Raw genomic sequence first — 22,656 nt, 5'->3', positions numbered from 1 at the left:
CCCTGCACGCATCTGGCTAAAGTGCGTTGCCGTTGAGGGATTCTGTAAAGAGTACGGCCCCTTGAGCTGATCATCCATTCACGGTGACAGAACCTCGCGAGCAAATCATGGATGATGGTACGTATCTCTCTTTTGTTACGTGCCGCAGCAACAAGGCAAAACAAAAGGATACAATACAACCGCACAACAAAATGATGTATCAAGTGAATGTTTTTGATACAACACATCATGAAAACTCCCTCTGAACAATAACCAAAACTGGGGACGAGATGCACATGTTTTCCGCTAAATCAAAATCTGGAAAGTCCCCTGCTCCAAGCCATGTTTATGTGCTTCTCCTTTCCTTGCTCTGCTAGCAAGTAGAGATAACTGATGACTTTCAGGATTCATTGCTGGGAGGACTTTCTCTCCTGTTGCTGAGCCGTAGACCCAGCTTTATGTTCATGGCCGCCAGCTCTGCAGCCAAATACCTGAAGACATAAGGCATCGCTACGGTCTCCATCCCTTTGTTTGTTTGGCAGGCCTGGCACGCAAAGTTCTTGGGGGGCTTCAAGGTGTTGACGCCGAGCATGTTGCGCTTGGATTTCTTCTGCGTCTCCGACTTGATCACCGTCGCTGTCAGGAGGCTCCCGCAGAGGGAGCACACATCCGCTATGTGGTAGTCCGAGCAGGTGTGGAGCCTGTCATGCAGGAGATAGGAAGCCCCGTGAGCAAGGAGTGCATCGCGCTCCATCTCACCGAACCGGATCCCTCCTCCGTGTTTCCTTCCTCCTATCGGCTGTCTTGTTACTTGATCTACGCGGCCTGTCGTGCGAACCTACATAAATAGAGCACATCAATGAGAATATACATCATACCAATCTGCAATGCTGAGAGTTTATTCTGCATATGTTATACTAGTATTCAGAATGAACAGTTGCACACCTGAAATTTGTCTGAGACCATATGACGAAGACGTTGGTAATATACAGGACCAATGAAAATCTCACAGTTCATATATGTGCCAAAAAGTCCGCTGTACAGGGTTTCTACCCCATGATAATTAAACCCATAAGATGCTAGCATGGGACCCAGTTCATCCACAATGGAATCATATTTACTAGAATTTTCCCCTTCCTTTTTGACTGAGCTTGCAAAAGGTGTTGCATCAATGAACTTCCCATGAAGACTTCCAGCCTATAGAGACAGATGTCAGTCAGTCCGTAAAGGTGCAAATACACAATCCTACACTCTTAGTAATTCGAAAAGATGAAAGCAAGATTAACATGTTAACCATAGCACAAAGTTTATTCTTAGACAAAAACTAACATCAGTATCATATATGTACTTCACTTTCCCATCTATAAGAACAACAATTTTATAGGAGGATATGTGAGTTTCTTTTTGGCAGAAACAAAACAATGTTTTGAAGTGTTCCAATGTCTGAAAGTAAGAAGGGGGCGCTTTAGATGCAAAATGCGGGCTTGATCAATTGTCCATCACTCAGAATATTAGGGCTGGTTTGCTCAGTGTACTCTATATTCAAGTTTCATGCGCCAACCAGTAGATCAAAAGTCCGAATTTATGGAGAAGGTTGGGCAATCCACATATACTTCCAACACCCCCTCTCACATGCGGCAAGGCCTACAAATGTACAGAAAGGGTGGACAAGTAACTTTTTTCATCTAAACTGCGAACACAGAGACTTGAACCCACGACCTCTGCTCTGATACCATGTTAAGTTTCATGCACCAACTAGTAGAACCGAAAGTCCAAACTTATGACGATGGTTGGGCAATCCACATATATACACAACATGCTCAACATCATGCCTGAGAAAAATGGTGCCTAGCCTCATCCTGGGAAATTGATGTTTTTACCACAAGCCAAAGGTGCAAGTGATTAGTTACTGTCCTGGCCTGTCGGAGTATTAGCAACGGCAGTAAGTTTCAGTAATCGTATGCTTCAAATCGAAATGGAAAGAGTCTTATTCTTATCGTTGCCATAAAGACACCCTATCCTCATGCTCAGTTCCTCGCGAACCCAGATCCATCGGGTGTTTAACTAGAGGAACGACCCGCAATTCAATCTTTCACTGGCTTGCTCCGGAATCAGGTAGTGCATCAGTTTTTCCTCCATCACTTGGTTTCCGCCAGCTGCAGGGGCTCACAGCGGCAACGGTGGCAAACGAGTCCAAGCAAGCTCCCAATGGCACATGTACCAGAGCTGACTCTCAGAGGCCAAGACATCAGGCGCCGTGGGCCCTTGGTTGACCAGAGCTTGAAGACAGAGTCTATGGTTAGGTGGTGTACACTGCAACAACTGTTGGATTCTTCTTTCAGTCCTTTTCTTGTTTGTGCTCCGACTGGTGATGGCGTGTGATTAGAGCAGGCTCCTGCAGGCGCACATCCAGGCGGGTATCTTTTCTCTAACCAAACAACATCCAGACAACTCCGAGGGAAGCTCCAGGCCAGGCATAAAGCACAACCAAACAATCCTAATCCTGTTATTTTAGCATTGTTGCAATTTTGACTTTCATAGCAAGGAAGCATCACTCATAGTAATTATTTAGGAAACTCCAAGGAGATGAAAACAAAAGCTTTACACATAGTAAAAGATAAAACAATAAGTCCAGAAAATCTAATTAAGGACTCAAAACTGTGAGCACCAAACATGGCAAGCACTGTATCGTTATAAAAGGTATGACAATATATCAAACTTAATCTTATGGTTTTTGGCATATCGAGATGGAAACAGAAGTATTTTTTCAACATGCAAAATAAGACATGGGCTTATCTCAATCTACTAACACAAGTCAAATATTACCTTTGCTGCTATAGACTCTATGAGCATTGCTATTGTCATTCTTGAAGGAAAAGCATGAGGATTAATGATGAGATCTGGCCTCATGCCGGTATGTTCAGAGAATGGCATATCAATGTCAGGCCACAACTGTGAACAAACTCCCTTCTGCCCATGTCTGCTGCTAAACTTGTCACCAATTATAGGATTTCTCTTGCGGCGCAGACGAATATTTACCTGATTAACACATAAAGCAATGAATAGCTTGAGATAAGAAAAATAAAATTTGAACACATTTTCGGAAACTATGATAACATACAAGCAATTGAGAAATTCATTGTACAAAATGCGACTGTAGTTCACTGATTAATAATAAGTCACAGGTTTTAAGCTGATGCAGTTTTTTCCTCTTGTAGCATTTAAGCTTCACAAATTGCTACTATCATACAACCATTTAAGAAATCATTGGTTTACAGACAGCTACTAAAGATGCCTAAGCCCTTTGAACAAACCAAATGAGTGTCCCTGTATGATTGCTCCAATACTTTTAAACATTGTCTTTTACTTGATGTGAAGGTGCCCTTACCTTCTCTAGGAAACCTTTTGAATTTGCCCCATTGACAGCAACATAGTCGATAGTTGCTGGCTCTGTGCCCTTTAGTCTGACAGGCCTTATCGCACCAGTGAGTGTGTTATAGACACTGTAGTACTGCTCATTTGGAACTACTGCCTGTTCATACAAAAGTACATCTCAGAGAAAGAAGAAACTCGACCACTTCTTGCTCTCGACACAGGAACATCTTTACTTATATATATTGATCACTACCTCTCCAACCCGAGGAAGGCCATCTGAGTCAATTACATCGCTTGTGTCCCTCGATAGTCTACTCTTGGCGAAGACTTCCGGAACATTTTCTCTCCTTTTTGATGACAAGTCAATGCACTCTGTCTGCAGGAAGAGTTCACAAGAAAAAGGTTTCAGAGAGTCAGGGCCCGTACTTTCAACAAAATAATCGGTCTAATCTCGAGCTTTCTTAAGAACATGAACTCCTTCCTGAAAGTCTATGTGCATGTGTAATTGCAATGGCATTATTAAAAAAACATAACGCAGCTCATATCCAGTAAATTTTGTTTGTGGGGTACAAAGGGTAATCGCGCTGCATAACCTTGCCTGGAGAGAGAACTCATTGCAAGTCGCCACAGAAGCAAATTTCAGTCCAACATCCTAATGACGTAAAGCCTCTAAAGCATGTTTTGAGACTATGTAGGTTACATGTGAAAGAAACAGTTATAAAGCATACAACATACATTTATGCATGAATCATTTAGTTCTTGTAGATAATGAAACGGTTCACAGGTCACTGAGAAAAGAAAATGCCATAATTACCTGGTAAATATCTCCACGGAACATCCCACGATCAACAGCTGATTTGTTCAAAATCATGGCATCCTCCATGTCATAGCTAGATTACAAGAACAATTTATCACGTCAAGCAAAATTTCCCCTCGTAATCATACTGTTATATAGTGTAATAAAAAACTTACCCTGTATATGATAGCACCGCAACAATAGCATTTGTTCCTGATGGAAATTCATCCATATGATATTTTTTATATGTAGCAGTTCGAACAATTGGTGTCTGAGGGGTCTACAAGCCAAAAAGACGGTCTATAAGGTGACGATTCCATAGAATACATGGTAAGCAAGAGAAAGATTAATTGAGTTGGCTGCTGGCAAATCCATCCTATGGTACCGAATGAGACATACAGATGACATTATATATGTAGGGCAGGGAGTGAAGCTATGTGTTTATGCTTAATTTCATTTTAAAGCTATTTTCATGGTTGTATTATTTACAATGCAAGAGATAAGGCTTCTAGTCAGCCATGAAAAATGTTTAATCAGGTTACAAAACTGCATGTAAATAACAACCAATAGACTGAAATTCCTGACAAAACTTAATACTCCCTCCGTCTCACGAAACTTGTCTGAAATTTGTCAAAACTTGGATGTATCTAGAAGTTATTTAGTGTCTAGATACATCCGAATTTTGATAAACCTCAAGACAACTTTCATGGGACAGAGGGAGTACTTCATTTGAACGAGTCACTTGAGGAGCTCCCAAGTTGTGATTTTCAGCCTGAGTTACTTGCCATAAAATACAACCAAGTATCAGTGAGTTTTACTTGACCTATTTTTACAAACTATTTCATGATATTAGAACTTGTAAGGAAAAACTAGAAAATTCTAGTGTGCACAGGATCACCAAATTCTGCTGGGTCCTGGAGGAGACCACGGCTAACAAAATATTACGCCTTGCACTGGAGTAATAACCAGCCAAATCGTAACTGTCACATACAAATTCTCAAAACCCAGGCTGCAGAAGTATGCTCTTAGGGTCAAACTACCAGTTCCTTAAGAAGCATGTAAGGCTTAGGCAAGTATACTACATATATAATAAACTAAACAAAGAAAACTCCTGAACAATAACTGGATAGATTGAATTCAAAAATAAGAAACAACAAACCTGTAAATGGAATGCTTTAACATCTGTACGAAATTTTAAAGCTTGACCAGAAAAACCCATAGTTTGCTTTGCCATCTACAGAAAATAAACACGAACATTAGTCAGCCCTAAAAGAAAAGAGCCTCACCCTTCTTTAATCTTATGCATGATCAATTAAACGCTGCAGAGGCAATATCAGATTATTGACCTGGCATTGGTACATGTTCCGAGGGCTTTGGTTGTGATCTGACCAAGGAGTCAGATTTGCGACTACACTTAGAATGGCCGTAGGGTGAATTTCTTCATGAGTTGCAGGAAACAATGTTCCTCTCCCACCATTCCCACCATCTTGACATTGTATCTCCATAAATGCCTAATATACAATGAAAAATCAGTTCCTGCAATATTAGTGGCAAGTAAATACAAGGACAAAGGAGTTGATCGAACGACACCTGTTCAAATGGTCCAATAAGCTCAATACTTGGCTCTCCACCAGGTAGACTAACCAGATTTTTCACTGGTCGAACAAATCTCGCAGGACTTGTGAAAAGGTAGAGGCCAGGATAAGCCCCACCAAGACTCAAGGGAACATAGCCCACTTCTAAATCTTCCGGAGTCTGATACAAAATTTAAGCATGGCCCTGTGAGTCAGTAACAAAATATGTAGCGCACATGAAAAGTAAGAAACTACAAAAAATGCAAGCGAACAGACCGCTGGGTGTGACAGTAGCTTTAATCTCCGAAGATAGTTAACTATCTCATCAATCTTAGCAGAAGCAATAGAACCAACAATGCATCCATCTAAATGGACATGAAGGATTTCCGGGGGACCAGCATGCTCTATCTTCGGCAACAATGGGGTCATTCCACCACGAACCAATTCAGATAAAAGTTTATCCTTTATTTTCTGAAAATCTTTAATTGCGCCTTCCGAGTTATAGCAGGATGAAACACCTGGAAGTACCCATTCGATTAACTGATGGAAACAATGGTGTTGGGGGAAGGGAGGCACTGCAAAATTCAATCTAAGAGATAAAGAACTTTCAAAAAGCTTACGGCATGTGGAAGTCATATGGTTCAGTAAACCACAGGGCTCTCCATCTGGTGTATGAACTGGACACAGGAAACCCCAAGACCTACATAGAAATTCTCAGTACAATCGATATGTATGCAAGAAAACAAAAATACAATGCCACACAATATCACATACTCTGGAAGTAACTTCCTAACAGTTGTCGTCCGCATTTTAGCAAAAGCAGCACCCCTATGGACAGACCGGAAATGTGAGATATAACGATGGAAGTTGAGTCGTTCAGCTTGAATGGTCATCCCATCTCTCTGAAAATTATCAAAAATAATGCACATTATTCCTGAAAGTAGTATGGAAGAAAAATATGAACACTGACATCAGAAGTGACTTCTAAAAGATCAAAATTGCCAGCATTCAGTTCTGTCTTCCAACAGAAAAATGATCATAATTCATAATCCATGGCAAGCATTCAATCTCTCTTAATCAATAGCGCCACTCAAATTTCAGGAATATTGTTGCCTCAAAAGCTTACAACTATGAAGTCTCCTACAAATGCAGTAGGCCTCATAAGAGACACACCTGTGGAAGATCCAACATTGACTGTGAATTCGCTCTGCCAACCTTTATCAAAGACTCGATAGCTCTGCCAACAAATGTTGTATGTTTACTGAGAATTTTCCTTATCTCCATTGCTGCACAAGTAAACATATGATTGAGTGTAAATATAAAATATGCCAATGTACTGAAAAAACTCGGAGCTAACAGAATCCAACAGCCGCATCTCATCCTAAACAATGCTTCAAAAAGGTCAATTAAATGGCTGGTGAATATACTATAACAGTGAACCCAATTGACCCAAATCTTGCCAGTTTTGACTGCATTATGGAGATGGTTTTTGGTTTGCTCGGTGCAATCACCCTCTGTCCCGGTTTATAGGTCCTGCACGTATACCTATATCGTAAATTTGATCAACGTAATACAAGTTATATATTACAAAGTATATATCATTAGAAAGGTCAGATGTTCTACTTTGCAATGATATAATTTTTGTGTTGTACAATTCATATTATGTTGGTCAGATTGACGATCTAGGGATACGCGCAGGCCCTATAAACCAGGACGAAGGGAGTACTTAACTAATTGGGGTTCAATTTGTCTAGCTTGTGGTGTTATCTGATCGCCAAACATACAATACCGCCTGCGTCCTTTTCCCGAGTAATCCAAGGTATATCACCATGTGAGCACACATACTTAACAATACTTTACCCCTTTTCCTGAATATTAGTGCATGCATTCAAGATTTAAATGTCGATCTGTCCCAAGTAAAATTGCTCTCTTACACACATTCAAAATTCCCAGCATTCTAGAATTAAGATTTCATGACACTGCTCTGTTACACTCACATTCAAAATTCCCAGCGTTCTAGAATGAAGATTTCTTGACACCACTCACAAGGTACATGGTAAAGCTTTTAATTTGGTTTGTAAAGCAACTATCACTTGACTAAGGGGAAGATTCTCTTCTCATAACAATCATGTTTCAACACAGAGGGATAAAGGATGAAGATAGAATCCAAATGCTTGAGTAAGGTTGCAGTTCTGACCATGGCCATTTTATATACTCTCAAGAAATAGTATTACATTCTCTCTGGAAAACATGAAGCCAAGTAGAGATCCTTATTTTAGACTTCAAGCGAGCATCGCCATGAGATCTCGTAACAAGTTATGATTCAGTTGAATTGAAAATACATAAAATTTTGGGACATGCAGCATTATACACTAAGATACTCTCAGCAAATCACGTTTTCCTTTAAGAGCGGGTAGGATGAGTGTGTTAGCCAAGGTATGCTTGTTAGTGCATTATTATTAATGCATGTGTGCAAAAATCATTGTCTTTCAGTACCATCTCTGGCAAAGAACCCAAGTAAGCATCTCAGAAATGCACCTAACTAAAACAACTGCATAAAAGGCAAGCTACACATTTTCTCAGTAAATATAATGTACTTTTTAATCCCAAAATGTTTGAGATATCGGCTTATATATTACCATGAATGAATCTTGAGATATTCTGAGAGCTCAAAGTATCAATGGTACGCAACTAAACAAACCTAAGTGTTATGAAACCATAATCAGCAACTAGTATCCCCATGTTGAAAAAAACTGCACAAAACGTACAATAAACTAATAATTAGGCATTAAACTTGAGTAGAATAAGCGTACAGTTACTGAGTTCGAAGCTTTTATTCTTTGTCAGCTCTTCAAGAATTACACGTTTAGACTTCCGCATCCAATCTTGAATCCTATCCTGCAGATATAAAGAATACTTCAAGTAATGTGGAAGGTAGAAGAATCAAAAATTTCCCCAAGAAAAGACTGGCGCCGACATCAACATGACACAAAAGAAAAATAGCATCAAGCATGTGCAACATATTTGTGCATCAGAAGTGTTGGACCTCTAAAATCTTGTACCTATTGTTTTGCTTCTCCTTTTGATAAAGGATATGCAAATGCTTGTTTGCGAACTCTATAAAAAACTGTGTTCTCTATTTATCTCAACATTGTAAATTTGTAATCTACTAGGGAACGATCTTGAAATAATAGGACAAATAAGTTCAGGAAGCTCCCACAAGTAAAAAAAAACTTCCAGATTTTAACCTACAGCCTCATAAATTTGGAAGAGCGAATGTGAAGTGACTGAGATGAGTAAAATAGTCATTTAGAGCATCATAATGTTATAGTGTTATTTTACAAAGAAACATTATAGTGGCAAATCTGGAGTTTTACGGAACAACTTTCCAAAATAAGTAAACAAGTGCAGTTCAGTAACCTTCAGAAAAACTGTGATCAGGTACCCAGGCAAGAGAGCTTCTTGGAATTGAAGTGCATCAGGATTATCAGGTGAGGCAGTTTGATCAACAAGAGCATAAAGTTTCTGTAGCATAAATCTAAAGCAGCAAAAAATAAGAAATACACATGGTTAAAAGTGATCAAAAGGACAGACATTTCATGAGATAGGGTTAGCAAACTTCAACTCACATCAATAGATTAAATTTTGCATGGTTGTCATTCTGCAGGTGCACGAGAATATAGTCCTTGATAACCGCCTCAGCAACCTAAACAGTGTGGAATTACCAAAGTGAAGAAAGATACAAAACTCAACAGCATACAAAAAAACAAAGAATATACTCAGCATTACAGTTTCATAATCATCCTTTTCAAATCCATCCATCACAGACCGAAAGTACTTGCCTGCATTCCAAGATCATTATCGGCATCAGCAAATATAAGAGGACTTGAAGATATTACAATGCAAAATAAAAATAAAAAAATCAAACTACCAATATGCACCAAGCATTGTTTGCGCGTGATGAGGGACAGAGCTCTGACTTCATCAAGAATTATTTGTGTCCTTTCACCAATTAGCTCAGTGCCGACAACCCCCTTTCCATTTCCATGTTTATCACTGTAGCAGCATGTCAAGCTTGCACCTATTTCCCAGTCACTCGTATCAACAAGGGCCTGCATTGGCAAATCAAAAATCCAGTCAATGCAATGCTACCAGGACCAATGCTAAGGATACTTCGTCCCTAGCCTGGATGCATAGATATTATTTTCCCTCCAATTCACAAATAAGTGATGTTCTGGACAATGACACGGTCTTCAAGATATGACTTTGGCCAATAATTTTTACTAGTATTATATATGCATAAAGCCCAAAAACATCTGAAAATACTTTCCAAGACAAATACATACATGTGATTTTCAGGCTTCCAACTAAAATATTTAAAACAGTAATTTCGGTTTAAGAGTTTGGCTAAAGTTATGTCTATAAATATGATTTCAGGCTTAATCAAAATATTTAAAACAATAATCTAAGTAAGACAGTCACAGTTTTTAATGTTGGCTAAAGGTATGTCTAAACCGTCACGTATTTGTGAACTTTGTTTACATAACTGAGCAGCGCTTTATACATTAAACATAATGTTCATTACAAATGATGGTCCGGACAGACTCGGGGACATCAGTAACGTCGCTTATTGTGATCTGGAGGAATATAGAAGTATAGAAGCATGATCATTTAACAACCCTGTGAAGAACCAAATACTAATACCGAAGGTGCACGGTACCTATTTTAACCAAAGGATGCTTAACTTTCCAAAAGATGGGAATGAAACTATTAAATTAACAGAATGACTTTACAGCATAGAACAAGCTCATGACAAGCTCGTGACGTTATGGATTATTAATAAAACACGGCTTAACAAACTGGAACACAGGGAATGTCTGAACATTCTAAGCACTTCCATGTTATACAGTGCCCCAATGATAGAATTCTACCATAAAGAAATTGAGATGAAATAAAACAAATGTTCTTACTCACGCAAGCCATCGCACTGTACACAAAATGAATGCTAATGGATTATTATATGCTAATTAGGAAACTGTAAGCATCACAAAATGATGACAGTCGTCTACCTTGAGAACAATCCCAACCGGAAGGAGAACCTCTCTGCCTCCAAACCTATTTTCACCACAAATTCAAAAGGTCAAATTGAGAAAAACCCAGATGTCTTCTTCGATTCGCTATGTACCAGCACAGAACTTACCAAAACCCTAGCCTTGCACTTCCATTTTGTAAGTAATACAACTTTACTGTCACGCTGCTGGACTGGTCAAGTTGAACACATCTGTTGAAAGAAAAAATAAATTGCAAGATAATGTAGGCCGTAAAAGCATACAGAAGAAATTAACATTTAACATAGGCACGTCACCCATCTGAGGTTCCTGCTTAATTCAGAAAGAGTTAACTCTCAGACCAAAGGACTGGCAAAAGTACGGGTAGGTATGTTCAGTTCGATTCCAAAATAATTTGGTTGTAGCAAACTGCTAGCCAAAATATGCTCAGAAACACCACAACTGAATAAAAACAGCAAATGATATCTAACTGAATAAAAACAGAAAAATGTTTTCAGTTTCCGTAGATCGAATTAAGTAGAACTTAGCCAACTAATCTAATGGGTTTCCGTAGATCGAATTAAGTAGAACTTAGCCAACTGATCTAATGGCTACGAAGAGATGGCTGAAATTGAACACCTGTTTTTCTCAAAAATAAACATGAAACGAAAAATGGGAATGAATGGGGATGTCAAGAGACCGAGACGGAGCTATGGGACTGGGCGGCTTCACTAATGCCTCACCTTTGCCCAGAGCCATTGTGGTTGAAAACTGCCGCTGCCTCGCCTCCTAACCCTGGCTTGTGGAGGCTGACATATACCCATGGCAGCAAGGCCTGAGAAATGTGAAGATTGAGGAATCGGGATTGGCAGGAAGGCTGTAATATACGATTGGTCAGTGGCAGTTGGCAAGCAATAGGGATGTATGCAGTCAGCAGTCACTGAGCACTAGCTAGTGTTGGCCTTGTAATCTTCCATGTCCAGCGCTGAATGGAACTTCTAGTGGATTTAGAAAATTGGAAGATAGTGCAAGTTGGGATGCTTGCCTACTTGTTAGGATGCACATAGGAAAGATGACAACAGCATGGCAGGCACAGGTTCCAGAATACAGCCTACAGGAGTTCTTATGTTTAATTGACGAGTTGACTGACTCAGTTTCCAAGTCCCAAATGAAAAACAAGCACAGAAATGGACAAGATGAATCTAAATAATACTACACAAAACCAGATAAAACAGACTTTTTGTTTCTTCTGTCCAAGTTTGGTTTGATGTTCAGGTATGGGTCAAGTTCACAACCCAGGTTAAAACAAGGTTTATTCAAAAAATAATAACACATAAGAAAAGGGAAGAACTTAAGTCAGTAAAACCAAGACCCTGTCCAGCATTTTTTTTCCCCACCATATCTTTAGTTGTTCATGCTGAAACACAACTAGGTAAGAATCCTCCCACAACCTTTCCAAGTTCTACACCATAAACAAACTACCAACCACATCCTGATATCTTGCTACGAATCCATACATTTCTGCTAAATTGCTGCATTTCAGAAAAAGATGGTGCTCCTTCTATGACCACTAATATAAATGACAGTTTGACACTTTAAAGTTAATAAAGCATCTCAGAAATCGCTTGAACACAAAAGGCAGATTTGAAGAAAACTAACATAAAACTGAAATCGTGCTTGTTTCCTGTGCAGTGGCAGACAACCCAAGAAACCACGATTTCAAGGTTACAACAGCATCCTGTTTCTTTTCACTAAAGTGATAGACTCCCAAGCTATAATGATACAGATCTAATAAATGTCAAGTTGTTTTCTTTCATCACATCAAGTTTGTTGTGCAATATACAGTCATATTAATGGACTACTTATTATTTTACATCTTCTAAATTTTTAATAGATAGTCTGCAAGTACCATCTAGGCAGCTAGTACAAGCAGGTAGAATATAAGCAGTTGGAAACTTCGAGCAACAAGCAACCGATACCTTATCACCACAGCTTTGTCGGTATATCCCTCGCCGCGCTTAACAAAAGAACTACGGACCATGCTCATCGGCTGAAAATAATCATAGCAAATTCCGAATCAGTAATTTTTTTATAATGGTAGCCAATTAAACAAGCTCAAGCATAGGTGTGCCCATCTTACGTAATTACGCTTTTGTATAATAAGAATCCGTATAAGTCTCTCCATCCCACCACTTATAAAGTACCTAAAAGAGAATTACAAACAGGCATTAATAGTTAAACAATAAACAAAGGGAACGATGTCAACAACATAATTCATGACCAACAGTATGCATATGAAATGTATCACAACATATATCAAAAGCATTTTTTACAAAGTGCCCTGCTACTAGATAAATTCACGTTTCTTGGAACGGTATCAAGATGAGAACATGACTTCTAACTAAGAGTTACATTCAGCAGTGCAGTTGGCTGCCCCAGGAAAAAAATGCATAAAACACACTAGTGCATAGATTCATAGAATATATAGCCTATTATTTGATTATTTGATTATCAAACGATGCCAGAAAGGCAGCCCAAAACAACATCTATTTGTCCAAAAAGCATGTATCGTCCACTCATTTTAGACTTGCAGTACAAGACATAAACAAAAGGAAGCAAACTAAATAACAACGGTACAAAGTCAATTAAGGCTGCATCTGGCATTGCAGTGGATCATGATAATCTCTCTTTCCAAGCCCATTTTTGCCAAATGTAACGTTGATTTGGCGCGCTTTTGCCTACTTTTGTGACTAATTTTCTACATTACATTATGAAATAAGAACAAGCGCATCAATGTTCAGCAACCGGAAACTGAGCCTGAGACTAGAAATGGCAGCTAAGGAATTAAGCTGACAGTTCATAGAAAGGGGGATGTAAATGGACAAAGAAGTACATAACAAACTCACCCGCCCATTTCTGTGGCCTCCTCGCCATGGTAAATTAGTTTACGCGAATCAGCACCTCTTAGGTGGCAAAGTTTTGACTGGAATAGCAAGATAATAAAGTCAGGGAAAAGAATCGATTATTATATACACAGGTTGAAACAACAAAATTTGGCAGCCACAACAAAATAGTTATAAGAAATAACAGTTCTCAACCTCCGTTCGGAAATAAGTTACTCAATTTTTTCTAGATACACGTCTAGATCAAAGCTGAGTCACTTATTTCTGAACGGAGGAAGTAGTAGTACTACCTACATGATCTTACATAGTCCCAAACTGCAGCTGCTACTCTAGATATTCGTAAATTGTTGGAAATGGTATGTGGACGTAATTACAAACGTTTTAAGATAAATGCCTACTAAGTTTATGCGGTTGTATGGTATGCTGTTCTTCATCTCTCTCTAAAAAAACAAGATACATGCAGAGAAGTTTCGTAAGAACAAGTCAACTGAAGTCAAATATATCCAAAGTTCAAAATTATGCTTGTAGTTTCACATGCATTGAAGCTTATTACAAATGACACAACAAAAACCCCACAGCATAAAACAGTGGACGTTTTCATGATTTGCAACAAATCTTGTTAATGTAGTCATGGTTGTTTTGAGGGATCTTTAAGGTCAAATGTCGGGAATATCAGCGACACCATGTCAAACCATGTCATGCATGATAGTGTCTCACGTCCCACTGTAGTCCTAGTCTTCAGGGTCTGGCGCGTGTGTATTTAGTTATTTGGCTAACGGATCTAACCCCTGTACATCAGTCCATGTATACTTACGACACCCAATCAATGGAAATCAGATTGTGTGGCAAGGGAAGACCTCCTGGCTTCGCTTTCAATTGTTACACTTACATAGAACCGTGGGCGCATACAGACATGCTCACTGCGACACGATAGACTAAGTGCCAAAGCCAATTCAGTTATTAGGCTTTAATAATGCTTGCAAATTTTAAAATCTATCAAGAGCATAGGAAATTACTTCAACTCATTAATCAATAAGAGTCATTAAAAAAATAGGCAAGAAAGGGTAACAACCATCAACATAATAGGCAAATGGCCAAAATTGAAGGTTTGCCTGATTGGCGCCCCATCATTAAACTGGAAGAAGGCTTCAACTTTGAATTCGCCACTATATGAAATTCTACCTTGCCTGCACTGTTCTCACAAAAAGAAAATGGGAAAGGAGTCAGGCCTACAAACACAAGTCTATATTTCTGAAGAAAGCATACCAAAAGAGTATGGACCATGATAGTGGAAGAAAGACTATGCTTAAGATAAAATGCCAAAAATACTACAAACCTCCTGCGGGTAGAGCGGTTGTTCCAACCGACCATCCTTCATTGGTGGGAGCACATGACCCTTCTCTAAGGACAGTATAGACAATTGTTAAGGAGAAGAAAAGGAACATTAACCATGCTGTTTTATGCACCATTCACTCTGATATCCAAGTATCCACTAATTTAGCATGCCTTACAAAAACCTTTTGCTGGAGCTTAATTAGCTTCAAGACAATTCAGCATCCACACCCAGAGAAGCTGTGCAAAAAAAAGGCCTAACATGTGTTCCACTAGTTCTTAGTTGGCATCAAGTATTCGTTTAGGATAATTCAACCCCCATTTTAACTCAAGGAAATCCTAGATATATCCCCGAGAATCTTTTCCAGATTTTTAAAGAATGGAGAATCTACACTGTTTCCTGCAAGAGCAGCTAACCAGCAAGGAAGCAACCTGAAATCGGACACTGATAGCTGATACTAGTTGCCGCAAGTCGCAATAGCTAAAGTCCTATAGCTAAACATAACAGCTGCGCTTGACGAGAAAAGCAGATATCCGTACACACACAAAAAAGAGAATTTTGGGGAAAGAGTGAAAAGAAAATTAAGTGAAGCGCGAAAGGATATTTCTGAGGGTGGCGTTGGAGGAGGGGTCGGTGATCTCCATGGGGCGGATGGAGAGGAGCATCTTGTCGAGCCCCTCGTCGAGGAAGTAGTCGAACGACTCGATGTGCGGCCGGTACAGCTCCCGCAGCGTCGCGTAGTCGCCCGCCGCCGCCGCGGCGGGCGACTTCTCGGGCGCCGTCGGCATGGCCGGAGGGACTCGGTGCGCCAGGGTATGGCACGATGAGGTAGGGGGCGGCGGGCGAGGAGTGGCGGCGGAGGTGGCGGCGTTTGGTGTTCGGCGGGAAGGGTAAAACCCTAGAGAGGGAAGGAGGAGGCGGCGGCGGCCGCGTGGAGGGTTTAAGGGAGAAGAGGACTCGAGAGAGTCCACCGGCGCGTGTTCTCATAAAACCGGGCCCAACCGAGGTGCAGAAGAGCCGTTGTCTTGTTTTTTGTTTTTCTTTTTTTTTTCTTTTCTTTTTAACTCAGACCAGAGGCACCGATGTTTAAAATCCGATAAATAAATTTAATTATGTTAGCCATTTTTTATCCTTTATCTTTCACGAGAGTCCAATTTCTATCCTAAAACTTCTATTTGTTCCATAACAAACCCTAAACTCTTGAAAAGGCACATCGTGATGGAAAATACAGCCATGTTCAAGAAAAGGGCGAAAAAGATATAAATTATTTTGAGAACCAAAGATGATGAAGAATTATTTCGATCCCCAAAAAAATTATACGAGTACAATATTTGATCATCTTTTGTTTTCGGGAGGATTCGGATTTTTTTTCAATATTTAAAATTGTCATAAATTTAAAAATTTATGGGGTGCATAACACCCATGAGCCAAAAATTCGCGTCCACATCCGTCTACCTAAGAAGAAGGGTGACATGAGCACAAAAAATTGCTTCGCCTAACAAAACCATGACACACCCCTCGTAGTGCCAAAACAAGAGAAAGATTACCAAGGTTCCCATCAAATTTCTTGCTTGAACCATAAATAAAGGGGGACAAGATTAGACTAACTAGAGTGTGTGATCTTGATGATGGGGGCTACCCCCACTTGTCCTAGCACTGCCTCACTGTGATGCCCGTCCTTCCTAGAATCACCATGCTCTTACCACCGCCCTACCGCTAGTGGGGATTGACAGCAACTAAAGGCGGCGAAACACAAAATTCAAGAGATTGTGGAGGGGCTAGAAAATTTCCACCTAAGCCCTTCCAAAAAAAATTCCTTACAACTTTGTACAATGCTAGGGCGGGGGAGGGGGGGTTGCTCCCTAACTTGTACTAAGCTCTGCCACTTCTATTGTCGTCTTCTTGAAGCTCATCGGCTTGGTGCATCTTCCCACTTCAAGGAAAGAGCAAGGTGCAAGAATCGACCATGTGATTCCTTCGATGAATGCGACAATGAATCGTTGACAAGCGCGAAGTCAGTGGTGAGCTTGACATTGTTCTGACGAGCGAGGACATGCAAGCAAGTTGGGGTAGAGAATGGGACAAAGGAGCTTGAGGGTCGAGAGTGCATAGGCAGGACGGCGTGGCGGACTAGCTAGCGGTGCCAAAAGTGAGACAACATGGGCACTTGTGTTGCAAGGTTTGGGGATTTAGCGCTCCTATCGATATTTTGACAATAGGTGTGTGTAATTTGATCGAGGGGAATCACCGTAAAGAATTACTTCCAGTTTGGTTTGCTTTACCGATTTCTTGTGCCATTCATTGTCCATGTATGCGTTTTTTTCTAGTTAGATAAATATGAACATTTCCAAGAGCCTAGGGTTTGTTTTGGACCAAATAGAAGTTTTAGGAGTTTAGGATAAAAGGTGGACTTTCCTGATAAATGAAATTTTGTACTATATTAAATTTTCAAGTTTATTTTTATTTTTATTTCAACCAAGTGTCACGAATGATTTATGTATGCGTTGAAGTTTCTCTCTATATTAGAATATAGTACTTCCTCCGCTCCGTGAAAGTAATATATCCAAATTTAGACAAAGTTAAGATAAATTTCGTGAGATGGAGGAAGTACAGTGCTTATGGAACATGACAAGAAATGATATGTTACTATATTATAGGTCCGAGTAAAAAGGAATTGTTGCTTAGTATTTTGGGGTTTGATTGGAAGCAGGGAGTTCTCGTGTGCTTCAGTGATTTGATAGATACATTAATATACAGAAATTGTCGATTATGAGGCGTGTGACGCCCCTGACATCTAGTTGGAAAATGTAAACACGCCATGGACTATTTTTTCACATGAAACGGGGCATCGAATTATTTATATTTTGAACTGGTGTGCCATCAATATCCCATGTCCACTGCTTTGGACATCCAAATCCGCTCGAAGCATTTTGAGAAGCGTTTAGAATCCCATTCATCCTTCACGGCTATCACTGCATAAAAGACATTTCAGTGAAAAAGAGACGAGAAAACACAGTTTTTTTTTTTAAAAAAAAAAGAAATAATCAACGGATGCAGGTGTTATGGTGGTCACGAAACATTGATGGGGTTGTGAGCATTGCACTATGCAGCCGAGTGGGAAAGAAGCCGAATATGGCAATATGCACCAAGTTGGGTAGATTACGAGTGAATACAGCATTGACTCGATGAGTACGAAGGCAGGCTTGTTCAACTGGAACGACTCAAAGTGCACTTTGAACTTAAGGACTAAGTTGTAATGACTACTGCCCTCCCTCAAATGGACATTAACAAAGCCATGTGTGAGCTGGTCAGCGCAGGTACTATTAATCAGGTACGATAATCATTACACGTCATATGATTCTGATAAAAACTCGGGATAACATCCAGCAAAGCCGGGAATAATTGATAAACTATTGACTGCCGTTTCCTCTGTATGGATGCCCATTGGCTTCGAGCCAAACATATTTCAGAACCATTGCAAGCATGTATGTCCGTGGTACAACACAGCCGACAGAACTAACCGATGCTGTTGCAATACCTTGCACTTAAAATCGACAACAACAACTGTAATATCCACGATACCTGCACAAAATACCCAAAATTTTGGTTGACAAGCCTAACAACTCTACAGTGCATCAGAACTCCTAGGAAGCTTTGCTAGCAGCAGGGTTTCTACCAAACTGAATTATCATGGGCTTGCCTTTGAATGCATAACCATGTGCCAAACTCTGCAAAATAAGAAAGGGAACAATTCTTTAGCACCCCTGACACTCAATAACTGAATAAAGAAATGATAGGATAGAAATAAAAAACTACACATGTAAGGCAGATGGAACTTTTTTCTTGACAACTGATATCATTCACCAATTTTTCTATACCGTACAATATTACAAGCTAATGAAGAAAGTTGATAGTCACTAACCAGTGCATGTTGAGCAAGTTCAACAGATGGAAATGTCACAAAAGCTTGGCCCCTCATTCGTCCTTCCTGGAGCAATATCAGAATATTTCAGAAACTGAACAATGCAGTAGCTAAACGAAGCAACATGGTGGTGGAACTTTTTGTTATATGGTCCAAAGCAAGCATAAGCTTCTCCAATAATTTCCATACTGAAAAATAGATGCGGAGCAAGGAGCGCCATTTGGAATTACATTTTATGAACAGATTCCTTTTTTTATTACAACCATACAGAAGCAAAAGATATATACACATCTAACCTGCATTAACTTGATAATTAAACCAGATCTTGCAGCATCCATGCTTTCGAACACAGATCCTGCAAAGAGCAGTTCAAGGCAAACCGAGAAATTAAGAAAGCACTAAGATGTGCAGAATTCTCATACAAACATTTCAAGAAACACAATATATAGTCTCCCCCAGTCATACCAAAGACATAGTAGAAGTCATCATGAACAACATCCTTTGCCAAGTTCTTGATATACAATACACTGGCAGGATTCCCTGGAGTGTAATTCTGCAAAACAGACACAAGGGTGTGGTGGTGAGGCACCAAAACATAATTAGATTGTTTTTTGATACGGTAACTTTGCAACTCTGACCTGAGAAAATAGGCTGATAATTGATGTCTATTTTATTGAATAGCAAGAGAAAAAAGAACATGCGGGGTATGTGATCATTGTATTATAGACCCGTTGCCTAACTAACAACACCAGCTTATGATACTAACTTTAAAATCTGCTAACAGGAACAACCGTTCTTCCAGTTATTACAATCTCATCATCAAGATAAGAGTACAACATGAAGTGAACAGCAGATGATGATAACTATCTTGACGTTGCAAGATAATATCACCAAAACCTGACGACATTCAGGCTGACCAAATGTCCACACAATGTTTGTGCAAACAACATAATAATACAAATAAAAATCTACCTTGAACATGGGAAGGGACAAAATCTCTTCGGTTGGTAATTTCTCCTTCTCTATTTCCTGAGGCGTGGCAAAATGTTTTTGTTCAAGTTGCTCATCTCTTGAGGCCAATTCCTTGTCAATAGTGCGTTGATCAGCAAGTTCCTTAGAAGCAGGCCTGGGGGTGATTTTTATCTGCACAGAACCATTTCATTACAGGATGAAAAAGAAATTCGGCTGTTATGGTCTGGGAAAACATGCTTCACCAGTTCACCTGCATCACTGGGTTCTTCTTCTTTATTACTTGAAGCTCATTAGAAACTAATGCAGCTGGTTTCACCCCGACTGCTTCATGAGCGATACTTTTATCAACTGCAGGACCAACAATAGCTTCATGCTTTGCGCGTTTGATTTTCCTATCAACATCTTCCTGCAATAAACAAGGTGCGCATTTTTTTTAGGCAATGATGATATTACAAATTGAAAAGTACAGACATAGGATAGCAAGTACGTACATCAGAAGATTCCATCTCAGACTCATCACTAGACAAATCAGCCAAATGAAGTTTCTCTGCCGTAGAAGGTTGTGGTGGTGGAGGAGGAGGAGCAGGCACTTCTGACGGTAGAGGTGGAGTAGGCAATGCCATCCGGAATGGGGCTGGAAGGTTCATCTTGTTCATCAAATGCAACACCTGTTAAGGAAACATCAATCTAAATACATCTGCTCATGCTGAATGCACAAAATTATGCCTTGCAAGTTCCAAAAGAAGTTCACGGGGTTGAAATTCTAATAAACCTGAGTGTAAAATCGGGGAACAGCAATCAAAGAGTTGACAATGTTTGTCAATATGTTTCCATCTGGTGGTGGATACGCATACCTAAAAATAAATAAAGAGCAACTCTGATAAATCTCAGTTTTCAAGTAAGATGCTGGATTATGACTGCCACATGGATAACAGATAGTTCTGCATCGAAGAATCGGTTGACCTCGTTAAAAAACTATGACATGTTGCAGAACTACGGAGTCTCAGAGGTATGAGTTGCATGTACTCTCAGTCTACAAAACTACAAAGTTTGGAAATTGTTTGCTAGATCGATTTCGTTACTTCCAGTTGGACAATTTAAGCAAATTCGCCGCAAACACTTCGCGTTGAAAATTCACTGGCATTTAGAATAAGCATTCCAATATCAGTAAATAGATTACTCCTCATAAAGACGTGCATTTTGATGTAACAAGAAAAGGGACAACTTTATTAGTGGTATGATGTACTATTGTACTCCCTCTGTTTCTTATGTAAGGCAATTTGACCAACAATTAGACAATGAAAATAAGGTTACGTGACAGAAAAGAGATATCATCGAGAAATGCTTTTGAATAGGAATCAGATGATATTACTCTTCGTCACATAACCCGCATAATATTGGTCTAACTGAATCTTTGAATATGTGGGCGTGTGGTTCTACACCAGAGGGATTACTATGTAACAGATACAAAGGTGAGCTTAGGTTATTGAATTCTTAATTCGTGAAGTGAATATAGCAACTTGTATCTTCAGTCACTAAATGATCATTTGCAGACAACAATGTACTCATATCTGATAAGACAATATGCCAATTAGAATTGTAGAATTACTTAAGTGTTCCTAGTAAAATGAAGATGATGGAGTGAAACAGCGATGATAACCGTAACATACTCAAGATGAGGAGGAAATGGATAGTCCACACCAAGCCTAGAAGCGATAGGTTCAGAAGTTGATGTAGAGTTCTTCTGGTTCTGGGAATTCATACTCGGCACTTGAGGCATCCCCTGAGCTAATTGCTCCTGGTGCTTCTCATTTGCATTCTTAGAATTTGGCTGGTTTGCTCTCTCGACTACCAGTACTTTCCCAAGGAACCTCAACCTTCCAAAACCAGCTCTTAGCAAACAAAACATAGGACAGAACTCAGAGGATCGATTCACAAGACTAAGATGAAGAAAACAGCTCATTTTGTGCAACTAGTTGTAACAGAAAATGTATGAATGATCAAGCAGAGCATGTACTTGAGGAAAGGAACCTGTTCAAGAGAGACTGAGCCTGGTTGGCCGCCATCTCATCCCTGAAATCCACAAATGCACAGTTCCTCAACCTGTTGCAGCAAAATAGTTTCGGTTAAAAAATAAATTATTTTGAGCAAACTATAGTGGACGATGTAACTATTATTTGATGTTAGTAAAGAAAAGAGGAACACTGCTCGCTCGCTATACGTCACAAGTTACCAAAATCAGTTAACATGTAGTAGTAGTAGTAGTAGTAGTAGTAGTAGTAGTAGAAGACCAAAGAAAGCAGTCACAAAACAGGTAACAAGGAGAAGGTGAATACTTTCCAGTGCAGGGACGAACAGCTGTGGCGCCGTAGTGGGAGAAGAGCCTCGAGAGCATCTCCTGCGTGATCGCCTCTGGGAGGTGCCGCACGAGGAGCGTTGCCGGTGGCGGAGCTGACCCAGCCTGCTGATGCGGCGGCGGCGGGGCAGACTCAGCCTGCTGATGCAGCGGCGGCGGCGGCGGGGCAGAGAAGGGATTCGCGGGCGCTGGAGGAAGCGGAGGTGGCCGGAAGGGCTCCATCTGAGGCGCCGATGGCTTGGCGATGGATTTGGGGAGTGTGGGGTTTCACTTCTCCCCGGGAATGCAAGCCGCCGGACGAGCTCGATTCCGACGGATGTGGGGAGGGAGCGCTGGTGCTGAAGAAGTTCCAGGTTCGCTCGTGTCTTGGACCGAGAGCGCCACCGGCTGCGGCAGAA

General features: G+C 40.1%; 2 protein-coding genes across 4 annotated transcripts; both read right to left on the bottom strand.

Moving 5' to 3' along the window:
• Nucleotides 1–326: 326 nt before the first annotated feature.
• Nucleotides 327–15,796, bottom strand: LOC124647551 (DNA-directed RNA polymerase I subunit 2). The gene is made up of 27 exons (XM_047187473.1): nt 15,613–15,796; nt 15,012–15,085; nt 14,748–14,867; nt 13,679–13,755; nt 12,913–12,976; nt 12,752–12,822; nt 10,925–11,005; nt 10,794–10,839; nt 9,656–9,836; nt 9,514–9,566; nt 9,354–9,430; nt 9,145–9,262; nt 8,538–8,622; nt 6,898–7,010; nt 6,499–6,626; nt 6,345–6,424; nt 6,001–6,242; nt 5,741–5,905; nt 5,497–5,661; nt 5,310–5,384; nt 4,327–4,430; nt 4,169–4,244; nt 3,608–3,730; nt 3,368–3,511; nt 2,806–3,018; nt 925–1,176; nt 327–817 (listed from the first exon to the last, which is right to left on the bottom strand). The coding sequence occupies exons 1-27, from the start codon at nt 15,794–15,796 to the stop codon at nt 380–382; spliced, it is 3,549 nt and encodes a 1,182-aa protein (XP_047043429.1). The 3' UTR covers nt 327–379.
• A 2,528-nt stretch (nt 15,797–18,324) lies between these two features.
• Nucleotides 18,325–22,656, bottom strand: LOC124705767 (U11/U12 small nuclear ribonucleoprotein 65 kDa protein-like). 3 transcript variants are annotated; one of them, XM_047237463.1, is made up of 11 exons: nt 22,239–22,656; nt 21,934–22,005; nt 21,573–21,794; nt 20,675–20,756; nt 20,394–20,570; nt 20,153–20,308; nt 19,903–20,073; nt 19,396–19,483; nt 19,227–19,285; nt 18,931–18,996; nt 18,325–18,736 (listed from the first exon to the last, which is right to left on the bottom strand). In XM_047237463.1, exons 1-11 carry the CDS (start codon nt 22,478–22,480, stop codon nt 18,653–18,655), a joined length of 1,419 nt encoding a protein of 472 aa, XP_047093419.1. In that variant the 5' UTR covers nt 22,481–22,656; the 3' UTR covers nt 18,325–18,652. The 3 variants fall into 3 exon arrangements, with proteins under 3 accessions (XP_047093419.1, XP_047093420.1, XP_047093421.1); XM_047237464.1 differs by having other exon boundaries at nt 21,573–21,779; nt 22,239–22,655; XM_047237465.1 differs by lacking the exon at nt 21,573–21,794.

The sequence above is a fragment of the Lolium rigidum genome, chromosome 4 (genome assembly GCF_022539505.1).
Source record: "Lolium rigidum isolate FL_2022 chromosome 4, APGP_CSIRO_Lrig_0.1, whole genome shotgun sequence".
Lineage (NCBI taxonomy): Eukaryota > Viridiplantae > Streptophyta > Magnoliopsida > Poales > Poaceae > Lolium > Lolium rigidum.
Note: the sequence above shows the minus strand (reverse complement) of the source record. Positions and strands in the feature narration are given on the sequence as shown.